The 19,117-nt window shown below is 35.1% G+C and overlaps 1 protein-coding gene across 1 annotated transcript in view; it reads left to right on the forward strand.

Annotated features, from left to right (window-relative positions):
• prep.L (prolyl endopeptidase L homeolog) overlaps positions 1–19,117 on the forward strand; it is a 76,642-nt gene that overhangs the window by 26,750 nt on the left and 30,775 nt on the right. Inside the window, 3 exon segments of the mRNA NM_001090845.1 lie at positions 3,267–3,458; positions 9,691–9,888; positions 15,197–15,300. Coding sequence (NP_001084314.1) covers positions 3,267–3,458; positions 9,691–9,888; positions 15,197–15,300 — 494 coding nt within the window.

Consider the following 19,117-nt stretch of genomic DNA (forward strand, 5'->3'; position numbering starts at 1 on the left):
TATTGATTTGAAAAAAAAAAATAAATACATTTCAGCACTTCCCCAATATGAACATAATTTTTATCCTCCAGTATTTGAGGTGATTGAAATTGTAATCTCATAGCAAACCTTCAGTGTATTAATAGTTTCTATTTCCTCTGCATTCTCCAAGAGTGCCTAAAGCTTGCATACTCTAAAGCAGTTTTATTAAGGTTCGGTTTTGCAAAAGCAGATGCATAAGGGTTTGAAATTACTGGACTCTTATCCAGCTTAGAAAAATAAAATGCAAAGCAATACTGTATATGATGGTAGACTCAATGAAATTGTATTGCTCAATTTTTTATAATTTAGAACTTCTTTTCTCTTTGAAGGTAAGATGTTGTATAGACATTTTATGAATAAGTTTAAATATTTTTTTTTAACATATTTAGTATGCCTCTTTTGTATGCTTACAAAATTACTTCTACTGTCTTCTAAAAATAAAAAAAAGAATATATATATATATATATATATATATATATATATATATATATTCTGCTATTATAATGGGATAGTCTTAAAGCTTTACAGTATAACATCAATATATCATATCTGTGCCTGTGATTAGTCGTCAGATGCTCTTATGGTTTTTTGGCAGTGCGGCTCTGTTGCTGCCTGTCTAAGTAGGTTTGTAGCATTATACACAATGGAACCTTTAAAATACACAATAACCTTTAAAATTCATAGGGCTCATTTACAATGGCAGCACAATGTGCAAAGGACAATTATTGAATGCAAATCTCTGTGGTACTCACCTGTATTTTTATTAATAATGGCATTGGCATCCAATTCACTTTTTTTAACGATTAAAAAAGGGGTTTTACTAACTTTCTTTATTAAATTGTTTCGTAAAAATACAGTACACGCAAGGATAAAATTAATCGTAGAAAGAAGGAAAGAAAAGAGAACCTTGCTTCGTGACTGCAAAAAGCCTTCAACGATTAAAACCAACCCTCACCTCTATATACCATATATTTATTCTTTCAGCGGCCAACTTTTTCATTCACCATTCTTGCCCTGACGCGCGTTTCGCCACAGCTTTCTCAAAGTACTTGCCTTTTGAGAAAGCTGTGGCGAAACGCGCGTCAGGGCAAGATTTGACTCTTGATCTTTTTTAATTACTTCACATTGGTGAACAAAAATTGCACTTTTTAAACGAATAGGAACTCTTTCCTAACTGTTTCTTAAATCTGTTTTCCCTCCACGAACTGAATGGTCTGCGGTTTTTTAGGGTTAAATAGCCTCTCCTTTTAGACAGCAAAGATTAACTAACGAGACCGCAGCCCTTTTCAGTTTCTGCCTTCTCCTACTTTGTGGTGCTCCTAGGGACTTAGAAAAAACATAACTAGTAATCTTGGGAGCAACTCCACCAACTATCTTTTTTCATAATTCCTCTCTTATCCTCAAGGAGCGGTTGGTTTAATTTGCAACTGAGTAGTACTGTTTTTAAATCTACTCAATCAACTTTTTTATCAATAGCACCAGTCACTTTTTTATATTATTACCTCAAGTATTGCGATACAAATGATGTAAGAGGTTCTTTATCAATTATTGGAGCACAGGCACTTTATAAAGTATATTAATGAATTATAATTTTATTTCTAATATTAAATACTAGAAATTGTTAAATTAACCAATATTAGCGTTTATTAGAATTAACAATTGCTAAAATATACACAGAGTTGGTGTAGCGACAATTAATACTTTTAGTCGTATTTATTCAAGTAATGCACTTTACGTCTTTGGTATAAGTTGAGAAATTTATATATCCTCACTAACTGAATGGTGAATGAAAAAGTTGGCCGCTGAAAGAATAAATATATGGTATATAGAGGTGAGGGTTGGTTTTAATCGTTGAAGGCATTTTGCAGTCACGAAGCAAGGTTCTCTTTTCTTTCCTTCTTTTTTTAACGATTCACATTTGCACAACCTGATAAGAAACCATAGAATTACCATTATGTCCAAGCTTACAGTAATTTTTAGGTTTCCCTTGTTGCACTGCATGTACATTATAAATAATTCACCAGAGCAGATTGAAAGGGTGGGTAGAACATCATATAACTCCTTTGGGCCACAGTAATAGCTGCAGGTCTTTTTCTGCCGATTCCTCTTGTGAGAAATGCTCAAGCTCTGTCAAACTGTGAATCACAATTTTTAAAGGGGACCCGTCACCCTAACAAATAATTCCAAATCCTTTTCTCTCGTGTTAGTTAAGATAAATAAACTTCACTTACGCTATATAAATGATTACAATATTGTTTCCTTCAGTCTTGCAATTCACAAGCACAGCAAGTATGAAGACACCATTTTGTGGACACTAAGGCAAACTTTGCATTATCCCAAAATCTTGTGTCAGAATGGGGGGACCTAATGCCCATGCCAATTACAGGCTACACGATTATAGACTATGATGAGGGGGGGGGGAGAGTGGGGAAATTCAATGACATCTAGGAAGTGCCTAATGGGATGAGGAAGTAATTGACTGCCCTCCTCTATGCCTAAGTCATAGAGGTGGGGCAGGTAATATATGATTGACAGCTCAGGTTTTTGAATACCTTTACAACAGGTATGGATGTTTCTACAAAAATTGAATTTAGGTTTTATGTTTAAATTGCCAAGGACTTTAAGGTCCCCTTTAAGTCTTGCCGCTGATTCTCAGTTGGACTGAGGTCTGGGCTTTGACTCAGGTATTCAAATACATTCAGGTTTTAGTTATGGCTGTGTGTTTGTCTTGCAGGAAGCTGAACCTTTGCCCAAGTCTCAGGTCTGTTGCAGACTAAAACAAGTTTTCCTTTAAAATTGCCCTGTATATATTTGTCTTCATCCATCTTGTCCTCAGTCTTGCCCAGTTTCTTAATGTGTGGAAATAAAACTATCCTAAAGCATGATGCCACCGAACCAAAATATTTCACAAATGTAACATAGCATTGTTTTAGTGTGGCTGAAGGACAAGTTAAGAACAATTGTACATATAGAAAGAGTTTGGACTTGTGTATTATAAAAAAGGACTGTTAGATGAAGTGTTTTAGCTATTCATTGCACTGCCAAACTTTGCATTACTGCAGGTGCAGAATTTATGCTATATTACTGAGGAGCTGTCCACTAGGGAGCCTGCTCTCCAAGGTGCTGAAATGATGTTGTTTAGCCATCAGGGAAAGCTTTCTATAGTTAATGGAGGAGCCAAATAGTTTCATAAAATCAGTAAAGTATGTATGTATAATTTTATTATTGTTTCTTTCTCTCTATAGGAACTCTCCCTTGGGTAAAACTGATAGATAATTTTGAAGCGGAATATGAATATATTACTAATGAAGGCACTATTTTCACGTTCAAGACTAATCGCAATGCCCCAAATTACAATCTAATTAACATAGACTTCAACAATCCTGAAGAGTCCAATTGGAAAGCACTTGTTCCAGAGCATCAAAAAGATGTGTTGGGTAGGTAAAGAATTTAAATTCTTTGAGTGGATGCTGCAGAAATGATTATTGATGATGTGCATTTGCTTCTTTGCTATATTTTATTATTGTAGGTTTATTGCTTTCCCTCTGCTTTCAAGTTTTAAAATGTGAAACTGAAAAGTCAAGAGTTGTCTGTTCAAACAGTATGTGTATTTGTGTAGCAGCATGCAGCTCCATATATACATGTATCTACTCTCTTTGTCCTGCACTGCATTCTTTAAAGAATCAACTTAAGCGAGCCATAAATGACAAGATCCACATGAGCAGATAGTAAACACTTAGCTTGGCCCTCAGGTTAATGACTGATTCATATTAAGAATCTATTTAAAATCATCAGGAGAGAACTGCATCAGTGGACCAATGTAATCCTCGCCTGATGAGATTTTAAACCTGCCCAATAGATGATCAGTAGAACAGGCTGCTGGTTTTGTGCCATGATACAATGATAAATAATCTGCTGGCTCAGACCATGGCTTCTTTCATGCTGCAGATTGAAAAACACCCTGTGGGTGGAATAACAAGCAATTTTAGTATAATCTCCACTCTGTGTAACTGCACTCAGGCCAGGTTTGGGTGAGAAAACTATGAGCTCTGTTTTGCCTAGGTGTAGTCTGAGGTGCCGTTGATAGGTAGTCAGTTAGTTCTAGGTCTGAATGTCAGCTGTTAGTTAAGGGGTGTATATGTATAACTGGAAGTCATGTACGTATAAGTGATATCTAAGGTTTAATGAAGAGATAAAGTCCCTCTGGATACCATCACACTATTTTTGTTAGCAAAAACAACAGTAAAGATACACCTGGAGAGTTAAATGTTTTTGTTTTTTTACTCCAGACTTTAGGCAGTGTTTTGCTGAAGTAAATGATTTTTATACAAATTTCTCAAAGCTTGTGTTTTACAGCACCATATCTGCCACATATGGTTATGTACAAAGTTAAAACATCCTAAATATGAACACCAAGGGCCACCTTAACAGTTTGATACCCAATATATGTGTAGGATTACCAAAATATGTGGCAATTTTATAGGGATGCATCGAATCCACTATTTGGGATATGCCGAATCAATGAATCATTGTTGAAAGATTCAGCCGAATACCGAACCGAATCCTAATATACATATGCAAATTAGGGGCAGGAAAGGAAAAAGTGGGAAAAAATTCTTCTTTTGTGAAGAAAGGCACGTGATTTCCCTACCTGCCCCTAATTTACATATGCAAATTAGGATTTGGATTCGGTTCAGGCCAGGCACAAGGATTCGGCTGAATCCGAATCCTGCGGAATCCCGAACTGAATTCTGGATTCGGGACATCCCTACAATTTTTACAGGCAAAGGCATGCAATTTGAAACCATGCAAAATGCAACTAAAATACAATAAAATCAATTACAAAAATGCACTGCAGGCTCAAAAAATTTGCTTAGCAATAAAATTGCAAAGAATACAAAAAAAATGATTGATAACTGCCTGCAGTTGCTTGTAGCCCCAGGAACCTTTCCTTTCCCCGTCTGCTTATTGCCTAGTGGTTGGGGTCGATGTAGGAGCAGCAGTTGCTTTTTCACTTCCAAAACTGCAGCTGCCAGAGATTGTGAAATTATAGTGATGAGTGAAATTTTTCGCAAGGTTTTGCAGTGAAAAAAACACATAAATTCCAATGTATTGTGCGCTGAAAAAGTCACTACAAAAAAAACCAAAACAACTTTAATGTGTTTTGCTAATTTCCGCTGTTTTGACAGATTTGCTCATCACTAAAAATGTATAATCTGTGTAAAATAAGGGCTTTCCACAAATCACAAATTTCACAATTTATGGCAGTTAAAAAGTTAAAGCTTAGTTAAACCTTTTCTGCATAAATAGGTCAATTTGGTGTTTTTTTAAAAATACTGTTTCTTTCAAGAGTAAAACACAAAAAACGGATGAAGCTGTACTTTTAAATGAAATGTCAGATAGAATTTACATAATAGTTTTTAGACTGTGCTGCTTTTGAACACTGTTTCTGTATATTGAATATGGCTAAATTCTTCAAATTCACATAATTGCCCGCTTCTTTACAAGGTTAATCAAGGGACTAATCATTTGTATTCTTATGATAGTGAATCAGCCTTTCGAAAGCAATCAGAAGCAGTTGGGGTTAATTAATTCTACAGGGACTGGCTAAATTTAGACATCCTTGAAAGTGAAGTTCATAAGCAAATACCCATGGAGAATTGAAGCAAGATGCTTATTATTGGGGAAAGAGTACATTTTGGGTCACATAGTCTTCATAGAATATTTTAGACAAAGAACTGTTCATTTTGGATTTAAAAATGTGTCCTATATTGACAGGAAATTAATTAGTCGAGCTTATGTAAAAAAGTTGCATAAACACTTTCTGAACTTCCAAAAAGTAATATACATTTTCTTTATATTACATACCTGTTTCCACAGATTGAAAGGAAACAATGATACTCATCAGAACCATATTCCAACATGTACTGTGATGGATCTAGGACTTGAAGTCCCTTTGCTTTCCAGGGGCATCACTCACTATAGAAAACAGAGACACTTCAAGTCCCAGATTTTGTTACTTCACAGTGGAACAAGTTGCGTGTGAAGTTGCATGGATGACATAGCCCATAATTGCTCATCTTTAGATTTCCATGTGTTTACTCCGTTTGTAACTACATCTACAGTCATCACTCAAGGATCAGGTTAAGTATGGTGAGACAGTGCCATACTTTTAAAATACCAGCAACGATAACTATTCATTTTTTGCCCAACATTCTTTCTTCTTTTGTTTTTAATCATGTATAAATCTTTGAAGTACACTCCCAGTTTATTAGCTTTGCAGTTTTCAGCCATCAGTTATCTATCTAATCAAAACCCAACGCAGTGGAATACACGTAAACATAAACAAAGCCATACCAAAGAAAAAATCTGCCACTGCGATTTCAGATGGTGTCCTATTTAAACTTTTCCCTCTGTAATAATAAGACAAGTTTATAGCATTTAAAGTTCACCTTTTTATTTCAATGGTTTAATTATAGTCGTAAAGGGGTTGTTCACCTTTGAGTTAACTTTTAGTATGATGTACTGATATTCTGAGAAAGTTTGCAATCGTTTTTCATTTATTATTATATTACATTATTATTATTTGTGTTTTTTTTAGTTATTTGGCTTTTTATTCTGTGGCTCTCCAGCTTGCAGTTTAAGCAATCTGGTTGCTAGGGTCCAACTTACTCAAACAGCCATGCAATAATTTGAATAAGAGACTGAAATAGGAGAGGGCCTGAATACAAAGATGAGTAATAAAAGTACCGTGCTAGATAGTTAGATTCTGTACAAGAATTAATTGTGTGATGTCAGTCAGGATTTCTCATTTGTGTGCATTGGTTTTGTTTTAAATAACATAGTACTGTACTGTGATTTTATTTGTTATAGTAAAAATTATGCTTCCATAATTAATGCTTTGTTTTTTGAGTAAAGTAATATATTTATCTGTAAAAAGCATTCAAATTTATAACTTTCCTGTTGGTGCTAAATTATAATAGGCCAAAAACTTCATTTATTTTGCCCCCTGCCGACTTTGAAACGGAGCTGTCAAAATGTTATATGGTTTTTTTTTTCCAAAATTTTAACTCTTACCATATAAAGTAGTATAGAAAATTATCTTGAGCTAAGCACTGATTTCAAAGGCTTACAGTTATTAAGTATAAACACTTCAAATGCATAACCAGGGAAGCTGTCGCATAAGTGGTACCCTTTACACCTTGTATTGTAAAAAGGAAAACTGTGTTGTATCTACTGGTTACTAAATAAAAAACAGATACAGTGTTTATATTTATATTTAAAACAATTTCATTGAGTCTGACTAACAGATTATAAATGATCACATGAATGAGCACCATTAATTAGGATATATTTTATAAGACTATCAAACATATTGAGCATACTGCAGCTTTGGTGAAATAATCCAAGATTGATTGCATAATAAGAATATATATTGCAAAGTCGCACAACAACAATCTGTATGACAACCTGTGCAGTTGGATATGATTGGAAGCAATGACAGTTGGTTAACAGCACTGCTTTTCTTGAATATCATTTGAAGTTCAAGGTTTTCTTCAACATAATATATTAATGGAGTTTTCTAATTCTTTAAATAAGAAACATTGCATTTGACACTGACATTATTTTATGCCAAAGAGCTTATGCCCTGTAGAAGCTCACAGCTATTTTTTATACTAACTACAGGTATGGAACCTGTTATCCAGAATACTTGGTACCTGGGGTTTTCTGGATAAGGGATCTTTCTGTAATTTGGATGCCCATACCTTAAGTCTACAAAAAATCATTTAGACGTTAATTAAACCAAATAGGCTTGTTTTTCCTCTAAAAAGGATTAATTATATCTGTGCTGGGATCAAGTACAAGGTACTGCTTTTTTATTAAAGAGAAAAATGTTATAGTTTATAAAAATATGAATTAATTGTTTAAAATGCAATCTAATTCCAAGTATCAACATATTTGCTCTATATCGATTCTTATTTCTTTAAATCAAATCATAGAACAACAGTATTATCAAACAGAGAATATATTGAATCCTTCATTTGGTTGTTTAATATCAGATCTTGACTTGGATTTTAATTTTCCTATTTATAATTGATAGATAGTAAATTCAGTATGCAAAATTCAGCTTCAATGAGAAAATAATTTTTTTTTCCAGTGGCCAATACAGTAATAAAATTGGCTTTGGGGTAATTTGAATTGTCAAAATGGATGGTAATACATCTTTTTTAAAATGTCCAGGTAATTTTAAAACTCAAATCTGTACACAATGTAATGTCACTTTCATGTTGCGACAAATATATATCTTTTTTTATGGATCTGTTATCAGCCTTGTCAGGCAGGCATTGTCAGTTTTGCTAAAAGTACAGCTGCGTGTCTCAAAATGATTTGCAGACCGTTTTAATATGTTGTTGAAATTTTAGAGGATCTGTCACCCTAATAAAAATAATTCCAAATCCTATTTTATCATGTTAGTCAAGCTATAATAAGTTACTAATACCTGTACTAAAAACGTTTCTAAATCTTATATACCTGTACTACATGAATTGTAAACATTTTATAAATCTATGTCTCGCTCAATCTCTCTTCTTTTGGAATCTACAGTAGGATCTTACTGTCAGCTCTATTTTGGGGAAACGGCACACAAGACATTGTCCCCCAAAGTAAATCTGTGACATTACAGGTGTCAAACGGTCCCTAGTTTCCTTCCCACCATAAGTGCCGGTGAAAAATCTTACACTTATGCCTTCCGAAAATTTGATTTTCTTTGTATATGGTTTCCCACTAGAGTGACATTACTGCTGGTGGCCCGGAAACTAAGGATGTTTTATCACCCATGGTAGAGCAGATTTATCAAGGGCGACAAAATGTCCAATGTACCATTATCAAAGTAAGCTTTGCATCATGCGAAAGTCTAAAGTATGTGTCAGAAAGGAAGGCCTGATGTATGTTCCCATGCACAGGCTACACAATTATAGACAATGTGGGGGAAGGGTAAAAGTGAGAAGTGCAAAGCCAGAAATGTGCAGAAGTGAAAGTAACTGCTATGCCTAGAGGCAAGGAAGGCTTATTTTTTTTTTTTAAGTTATACTGCTTTTTATATATGTGTGATAGGTACCCTTTAAGGAGCCTGGGTTTCTGTTGGTGGTACTTTAAAACATGCTATCAGTACCTCTATTTTGTCACCTTCTTGAAAGAGCATCAGTATGTTTATTAGTACAGGTATGGGATCTGTTATCCTGAAGCCCGTTATACTGAAAGCTCTGAATTAAAGACATGCCATCTCCCATAGACTCCATTTTATCCAAATAATCTAAATTTTTAAAAATTTCATTTTTCTTTGTAATAAAAAAACATTACCTTGTACTTGATCCTAACTAGGATATAATTAATCCTTATTAGAAGCAAAACCGGCCTATAGAATTTATTTAATGTTTACATTATTTTCTACTAGACTTAAGGTAGGATGGTCCAAATTATGGAAAGATAAGGTATCTGGAAAACCCCAGGTCCTGACCATTCTAAATAACAGGTCCCATACCTGTATTATGCTTAGTAAAAGGCTTTCTCAATTTCATCAAATAGCAAACTGTGTACATTATATGATAAAATAGGCAATAAATGTATGAAGAATGTCCTTGAAATGTTAAATATTGTTGTTCTTTGCAGAATGGGTTTCATGTGTTCATAAAAAATTCCTGGTATTATGTTACCTCCATGATGTGAAGAACATTTTGCAACTTCATGATCTCGACTCTGGATCTCATTTGAAGACTTTCCCTCTGAATGTTGGTAGTATTGTGGGATATAGTGGGCAGAAGAAAGATTCAGAAATATTTTATCAGTTCACTTCGTTTTTATCACCAGGTAGGTGATCTTTCAAATTTCGTGGCTTAAGATTTAAGGGAACCTTTCAATGTAAATTAACAAATATATTCTGACTGTTTTCCTTTCCTGTGCTTACTTTTTCAATTTTTCCAGTTTTGCTACTTGTGACCAATATGTGAAGTCTATACCATGGGCAGCAATGCAAATCCCATCCTACAACTAGATTTCTAGTGGTACAAAAATATACTAAAAGGAGCTCTAAGGCTTAGTAGATTATAGATGCATTCGAAGTGCTACTGATCAGGCCAAATTGACTACAACATACTAAAAAGGTGAGAATTGATCAATGCACATCCCCTGGTCCCATTTGACTAGTAATTTGATATCTGTGCAAGTGTATATATCTTCAAAAAACAGAGGTTTTAGTTACAAAGTTATCATCATAAAATTGCCAAGCCACCTTGCAGATATCAAATAACTAGTAAAATGAGACCAGAGAATGTGCATTGTTCAACCCCCTCTCTTTTTTTTAGTTTCTAGTGGTACCTCAGGTGAAGGACATTGCTTGCATATTGTTGTCTTAAAAATGTGTCTGAAAACACGAACAATCCAAGCATTATTCTTTAAGCGTGCTGTATATCTTTTTAACCTGGTGTGAAAACAAAAATGTGAATAAAATGCAAGTAACATGACCTTTTAAGAAAATGCCAGTTATTCAAAGTGTAATTTTATAACTAGACAAATTAATCATAATCATGATTTATTAATATAGTGGCGTCAATTTACATGAATTTATGACAAACGGGTTTACAATGATTTAAGAATTGAGGGTTACAGTTGCAGTTGCTGTGTATTAAATCAATAAAACAGACCAAAGTTTACAATAGTTCTAGAAACTAAAAGCAGCCAGTCAGCAGTTAGTATTTACTGATATACTGAAAGCAAACATCTGGTTGGTTGCTATGGGTCATTGGACCTGGCCAAATAGTTTTCCTCTTAATATACTGTATATAAATGACTTTTCCAACTGCAATGTTATATATCTTGAAAATCTTGCCATACAAAATATGTACAATTCAGCTGAATATAGGCTGATTTCCTAGAATGTGCACATTAAATTTTATTTAAATTAATGTGGACATGGTCTTGTGGTAACGTGGGTGTGGTTAACACTGGCTTCCATTATCGGCCCTCTACCATGTAGGCCCTCGGTGCCTGCCCTGGAAGAATAGCAATACTGCCAATAATAAACCAACAGCAAAAGGAAGCATAAGACAGGCTCATTTTTTATGGAACCACAGTAATTATGGTATATGCCCAAAATACTTCTTTTGAAGATGCCTCTCTTAAGAGGTTTATCCTGTTAATCTATGCCTTTTATCTTGCAACAGGTAGTCAGATCATCCCTAAATTATCCCTGTGAAGATCCTTTTATAAGCATTTTTAATGCAATAATAATGGCTTCTATATTCCCATGTGTAAATGGGGAAAAATTGTAATATCTGCAGCCTTTGTGTTATAAGGATTCAGTGTCATTGTTTGTGTTAAAAAGACCAGAGAAATTTAAAAAGAGATTCCAAAAGCATAAAAGAGGCTTATGAAAGATATTTGCAGGGACAAACGAAGGGGACTTGCAGTGGGACTTGGATTGTTGCTATTGTGTGCTTTTCGTATCTACAAGGGAGCTGATATATTGTGTCATGGGCTGTTATCTGGTTAGTTTCTCATTGTACTGCTGCTGTGGGGGAAAGGGAAGGGGGATGATGTCACTCCAACTTGCAGTGCAGCAGTAAAGAGTGACTGAAGTTTAACATTGGACCTCATTTTGCAATTTGCTGTCCAGTTCTCCAGTTCAGCCTAATCTCTCTACAAAGTGGAAGCATCCTGCATGGAACTTAGTTTTTTACAATTTAGTATGATCAGCAAAAATAAAAACAGAACTCACAATAGTCACTTTCAGGTCATTAATAAACAAGTTAAAAAAAAGAATAAAAGCACCAAGGTCGGAGACCTGTGGTACTCCACTAATAAAACTGGTCATGTTAATGTATTCTATGAACCACCGCAATTTGGAATGTGTCCTTCAGCCATTTCTCTATCCAAGTACAAATACTATGTTCCAAGCTAATATTTTTTAATGTATTCAGTAATCCCCTGTGTGGTAAGATATAAGATTGGTTCCTGCAATGATTGGAGCATTTCTGTAGCAGTACTATTTGTCAAAGTTTTTCTCATGCTGTTAAATTCAAACCTTTGTCACCCCCACTACCAATATGCAGACTTTGTTAATAAAATATTATTATTTTATTATTGGGTTTGAAGTATATTCATAAATGTAAGTAAAATACTAAAACGTGTATCCCATTAACCAGATGCTGCATTTTGACACCTGCTTGTTGCCAATGGTTGGCAGAATTTGACCCCAATATACTGTATAGCGGTACTGTCCTGGCTTATTATGCTTACTGTAAACTTCAGTAAATGTATGCTACACAACTTTAATGAGTATATACTAATGTGAATGCAGAGTGTAAACAGACGGCATAAATTGATCCTTCAACTCAGACTCCTCAGTTTATGGTACCAAAAACTGTATCAGAGTAATTCAAATATAATTTACTGTTACTCAGCATGGGTACAACTGATGTATTTGCTTCAGAAACACTACTATAGCTTATATAAACAAGCTACTGTGTAGACATGGGGCAGCTATTCAAGCTGTAAAAAAGGGAAAAAAAACACCATTGTATTGGACAGGGCTTATCTGTTATGTGCTATCTACCCTGTGCTTTTCTCCTTTTTCCAGATGATTGAATGGCTGCCCCCATGGCTACACAGCTTCTTGTTTATGTAAACTATACTAGTCTTTCTGAACAAACACACAGCTTTTAACAGTGCATGCTAACAATATATTGTATATTAATTACTTTAAAACACTTTCATTTTCTTTTTATCGCAAAAATGAAAATGTAATATAAGCATCATTCTGAAATAAGAAACTTTCTCAATACAATGAATTAAAAATGCTGTACCGTTTCTGAAATAATCAAGTTTATCTGCACTATTCTTCTCTCCTCATTCTGTCTTTATTCAGGAGTTGGGTGTAAGATGAATTATCAAATATATCTTATAGGGGGGCTCCTTTTGTCTAGAAGATGTATTAGAGCTCCCTCTATTAAAATACCCAGAAATCCTGTAGAAATCATGCAGAAATTGTGCAAAAGACAGTTATTTTGTTAGATTTTGTTTGTACTGGAATTAGTGATTTGAAAGAGCTCTAATATATCTGCTAGGAAAGGGAGCCCCCCTATAAGATATATTGGATCATTTATCTGACACCTAACTGCTGCATGAAGACAAAATGAGACTCCAGATACCCAAAATTGCTTACGACTCCACGACTCCGACTCCATAGCTCTGATTGCAGAATATACATTTATTAACGGACAGTTCCTCTCCCTAAAGCCACTGTTAGACTGGCCTCAGAGCCATGCAGCTTATAGCAATTCACTAAATCTACTCTCACTATACTGTGCCTATCTCTGTATTTCAGTAAATGCTTTACTTAAACAATTTGATGTATGGAAACAATATAAGCTTCTTAGTCACTTACAGTAGTGTGAAAACCACTAAATAGTGTCATTCCCATGACCCTCGGCTTTTCCTTGAGATACAAATATTGTTTTCCATTGCTTTGTACATCTTATAGAAATCCTTTTTACTCAAGAAGTGCTTTAATTTTGCAAAGAGCTTAACGATTATATGTTTCAAGTGAAATGCTTTGTAAAGAGACAAAAAAAGAGCGAGTGTCCACAGGGAGCATGCATTCAATACCTCTAGTGATCTTTATGAATTAAATCTTTCTACTTTGTATTTCATGCGATATAACCAGTGGTAGTCCCCTAATTATTTACCTGGAATGCATCTTATTTTTTAGGAAATTGTGCATCAACTATTAAAGGTTTTTAAGTGAACAAAAGCGTACGTGTCAGCTTTTGCGATACAATGGATTTGGATTAATACACTTTAGTTTTATCAAAAAGTGAGATTAAAGCTCACCACATAAAAACTCAACCACTTTCTTTCATTCCTATGGAATTTTTGGAAGAGAATTTATGAAATGGTGAACTTTCACCCACTGATAAATATACTTCTAAAAAAAAAAAAGCCAAGGAATGATGTATATTAGTTATAAAGAAAAATAACTCTGATTCAAATATAGCCGGAGATTTCAATCAGTGTAATGGTTCTGATGTTAACAAACTGTGGGTTACAGGTATTGACAGGATAAAAAGAGGACTGAGGGGCAGAGACCCAGTCCCTAAACTTCTGCAACTGGAAACAAAGTGGATTTTTTACTTACCTACTAGAATGGCAGATGGCTTAAATAGCAAATATGTGACTTGTTTCTTTCTCTAGATATGCTCTTTAATATAGAAAGCCCCCTCTTTTTACAGTAAAAACACTGTATCTATTCATACGGTAAAAGCACTGTTTTCTGTATAAATTCCTTTAAGCTATCTAATACTATTAGACATTACATGTTTTCTCAAGAAATTTTGGCAATGAACACTAGGCTCTACAAACAGGTCTTATATAAGAAACTTTGGCAATTAAATGTCGCTTGCTACATCCTATGAAAATTGTTGGTATTGTAATTATTTATTTTAATTATTATTTAATTTGTATTATTTTCCTAATTTTTTTCTTACTTTTTTTCATGTGGTATTTAAGAATATCCAACGATTAAGAGTTGTCCAATTGCACTTTATAGCTGTTTTACAACAGTTTTTGTATTTGTTTGTGATTATACATGAGATTTTCTATTGGTTAAAGCACTGTGTGATGTAATGCTTTTTGATTGGATAATGACTTTGCGTGATGTAACTCCTCCTGATTGGTCATTATCCCTATGAAATGCTTGTACCATTAGCCTATGAGTGAGTGCCAATTTGACAGAAAATGCTTCAGGCTATTATGCCTAATAAGTAATCTTTACTTCATATTTACTTTTGCAACTGCATTTTTTCTGTCAAGCTCGAATCTCACATTTTAATAAATCTACCCCTTAGAAAAACAGTCATTTTCTTTGTGCTAAAATGTGCAAGATTACTACTGACACACTGAAGAGAGTGCTGGGGCATACTTTACTATTGCAGATAGATAGATAGATAGATAGATAGATAGATAGATAGATAGATAGATAGATAGATATTTAATGTGTAGGGATACTTGAATTGGATTTCCACACTGCACAGCTTTAGAGTTTTATTGTTTAAGTTTTATAGTAGTGGGTTGTTTAATAATTAAGTAATGTACAACACTAATTTAGCCTATGTCCTTTCAGGCATTGTTTTTCACTGTGACCTGACCAAAGAAGAGCTAAATCCAACAGTTTACCGTGAAGTATCGGTAAAAGGATTTGATCCGTCAGACTATCAGACCATACAGGTATATATTCCATTTTCTGACCTATCCATCTATTTCAGAATCTAATCTGTTTTGTTTATTAAAGCTAAGCTAGTTGTTATCTGAAGTCGGATAACTGGAGCTCCAGAAGCTCTGGTTGATTCATTTGCATCAGCCATAGTAGTATATATTCAATTTTAATGGAGACAGACAGCTCACAACATAGTTTGCATTTCTACTTCATTTTGCTTGGACAAGCCATTCTCTCGGAATCTGTCATTTCTGCGGTACACAATGTGATGATTGCTGTATAATGACACCTGTCAACTCTAGAGAAGAATGAAAGTTAATAGATCAATGAACACGTGTTGGAAGGGAATGACCTCTGGCCTGGCAGATAATCCTCTGGCAGGCTATATGAGGTAAAAGGGAAAATCGCTGCCCTCTTTGAAGCATCTTTTTAAGGTCTTAGCTGCAGCAAATGTCTCCATTTTTACATTAAGCATTTAGATATTTGGTGTTTAAATATACAGCTGCATGAATGTCAATTTGCCATATGCTGTTTCTGATGTTAATCTCTTTGGCTAGAGTCCACAATTATAATGCTCACTAAAGAGTACATTCTGTGTTAATGTATTATAAGGGTTTGCTTATGCATATATGTACTGAACTTGTAGAACAGTTTCAAGGTGTTTAAGGCACATCTTTATTGCTGTTACTATTCAATAACACATCGCAGGGGTCATTTAGAAATCTCTCTGCAAATTTGCCCTGGGCAGTAACCCATGGCAACATTGCTGTAGCCATCTAAATATTAGTGGAAATCCTTAAATTGTCTATTTATCATGCTGTGTAAAAAGTGGAGTGAAACATTACCAGTGGTTTTGCTTATAGCAACCAATCAGATCTTTGCTTTTGTTTTCTAACTGTTGAAATATAATTGCTGATTTTTTGCAACATCAATGGTAATGCTTCACTCAACTTTTCACACAGCATGATAAATAGCCCCAATATACATTATAGACTATTGTTCTTACAATGAAGTAAGAAGTGGAAAGCACTAGCAATATTCTTGGCAATGTACTGAATTCTTTAATCCTTTGAAAATAATTTCTGGTCATTTTCTGGTGACCTAAGCACAGAAGAACAATACAAAACCTTTGCCATTTACTTCATTGGATCAGTTCTGCAGATGTGCAAACCTCTCTCCTTCTGAAGAATAGATGACAACAGTGGTTATAAATGTCAAAAATTAGCAGAGGACTGTGTGATAACATCAGATGGCCTGGGCAGAGCTTTAAGAGCATGTGTTTCACACTGTAAGGGATATATTTTTCTGTTAATGTTGCAACTATTCACAACTCTCATGATCTGCCTATGCTTGTCAGATAGTGCTTCTCTATCTATCTACGTCATTTTGTAAGATCTCTCATTTTTATTTCATGTTTTCAACAGTAACAATTGACATTGGCTTATGGGTGGCCATTATGCAAAACAAATAACTTAACTGAATAAACCCTGGTCCTAAGGATTCTGAATAATAGATCTTATGTAGTACAACAGTTTGTCCTGTTGCCCCAGTACCCAGTTTTGTTTTATAACAGAATATTTCAATACAGCTTGTTCTTTTTAATGGATGCTTAAGAAGTAGCAGGAAAAAATATGAATTATTTACATCTTTGCATAGATCGCTCTTTAGACAGAACTGCTGCATGCTTGTTTATATTTAAGAACACCTGTTTTGAGAGAATATGCTTTCCCAGCTCTTCTATAGAAAGTGTTTTTCAAAAGCTTTTGTTCTAGATCTTAAAAAGTATGATGGGCTTTGTTCAAAAATAATTCTCTGTGCAGTTGTTTTCCTGCTGCTCCAATACTTTGAAATTAAATAATGAAAAATGTGCTCCTGCAAAGTATGTATTGTCATACTCCAACAGAGAGAAGGTGTTCATCTGTGGTTCCTAAGGACAAAAGTGTTGGTTATGTGAACATCTCTGCTGCTTTCACACTATTGATCTTTGTTTGAGGGCTTTTGATGTTTAAAAAAAAATTGCTATTTGCTGTTAATGTTAGAGAAAAAAACAGGTTTAGAAGCTCAACTGAATAGATCTAACCATGAAATGATGCTATTCTAAGATAACTAAGCGAGATATTCTCCACCATTTTTATTATTATTGTTGTTTCATGTAATTTTCCTTCAATAGTGCAGTGCGCCTGAATTACTCTTTAGAAATCCTACTGACTGCATGTAAGTAAGTGGAAGATTTAGCACAGGTATCTGCACATGTATATAATAGGTGCATAACATGCAAATGTAATTTGAATTATTCTGTGCTCTACATTTCTCTACATAACTATTCAATCCCTGTGTAGTGGGCTGACTTTACACAATTAATTTGTGATAGGGAATACAATCACCGGTGGGTGCCTAACTTCTGGTACCCCCCCCCCCAGTAATTGTTGACTTTCCTTCTTCTTTAAAGTTAGCAAAGGGGGAATTTGGGAAGTTTTACCCCCTGGTCAAATAGTGTCAACAGTTTGGTCTGTCTACAAAGGCTGTATCCTGCCCTGCCTCTATTTCTGCACCAGCCCCACTCCAGGTGCTACTGAGTTAGTCTCAACTTCTCTGATCTGCCAATGAATTTGTTCTTGTTGATCATGTTTTGACTTTGCTTCTGGCTTCCAGATCTAGTTTTTGGCTATGGGCACACAGGCTGAAGGCTCAGCTGCAAAAATATGCAAGCTGAGATAAGCCTGTGTGCCCATAGCCAAAAACTACATCTGGAAGCCAGAAGCAAAGTTAAAACATGATCAACTAGATCTGCTCTCTGCCTCTCCTCCATTGTTTGAATCCTATTAGTTTGCATGTGCACTCTGACAGCAGAGTGAAGTGGCGGTCAGCCCTGAAAAGCCTCCTTTTGCGTATTTGGACCTACCTCCACAGGCTGATCAGATACAAATCAATGGATCAGGGGCAGAGAGCAGATCCACTTCTCTCAGCCTGCAAAAATACACAGACTGAGAGCAGCTCAGCCTTCAGCCTGTATGCCCACAGCCTTTGTCTGCACCTTTAGTACTTTGCCAACGTTCGTGCATGCGGGGGGGGGGGTTGCAGAGGTTTTGAAGTCAGGAGTGAGCCCCCGTGGACTGCTAGGAGGGCCCTTGGTGTCACAGCCCCGGTGGGCCCCCAATGCTCCAGTCCGACCTTGCATACCAGTTAGCTCTCCTTACTGTGCATCTCTTCTACGCATCACTACTGTCGCAATTTGCAGTGCTCAAACACTGCACTACACATGTTCTGGGGTACATGATACTGTGCGCATAACATAACAAAAATGTGAATGTCCTACACTACCATAATCCAAGGTGCATAAACCTCTTAACAACCAGGAGCAAATCTTACTAAATGAACTTGCAAAACTGTGAAAGCTGGAACATATCTTTAAAAAACTGCAAAAGTGGCTCTGCAAAATAATGACGTTTTGGAATTGAATACTTATGCAGACAGCAGTTTGAGTTTCAGTGCTTTGAGATATCACCAAGATCAAAAAAGCTTCTGAATACTTCTGCAAGCCATAGATTTCAGTTTTCTGTATTGCACATTTGTTGCACAGAAACTTCTTAAAATGTTATGCTCTTTCTCTTTAGGGATATATTGTGGGGGCAATTTGTAGCTTACCTAAGAAAATGGTATATATGTAAGCTTTCTAAATATGTCCATAATTCCTCTTATGTAAAAAGATCAATGTATCTAAGTATGTTTAAATAATTAGAATTTTTTACAAAGAAATGTAATTGTGAACACACAACTGGGTTTCAAAGTCCAGGCAACAAATATGTGTAATTCTTGAGTGCATAGATG

Source organism: Xenopus laevis, chromosome 5L, assembly GCF_017654675.1.
Source record: "Xenopus laevis strain J_2021 chromosome 5L, Xenopus_laevis_v10.1, whole genome shotgun sequence".
NCBI lineage: Eukaryota > Metazoa > Chordata > Amphibia > Anura > Pipidae > Xenopus > Xenopus laevis.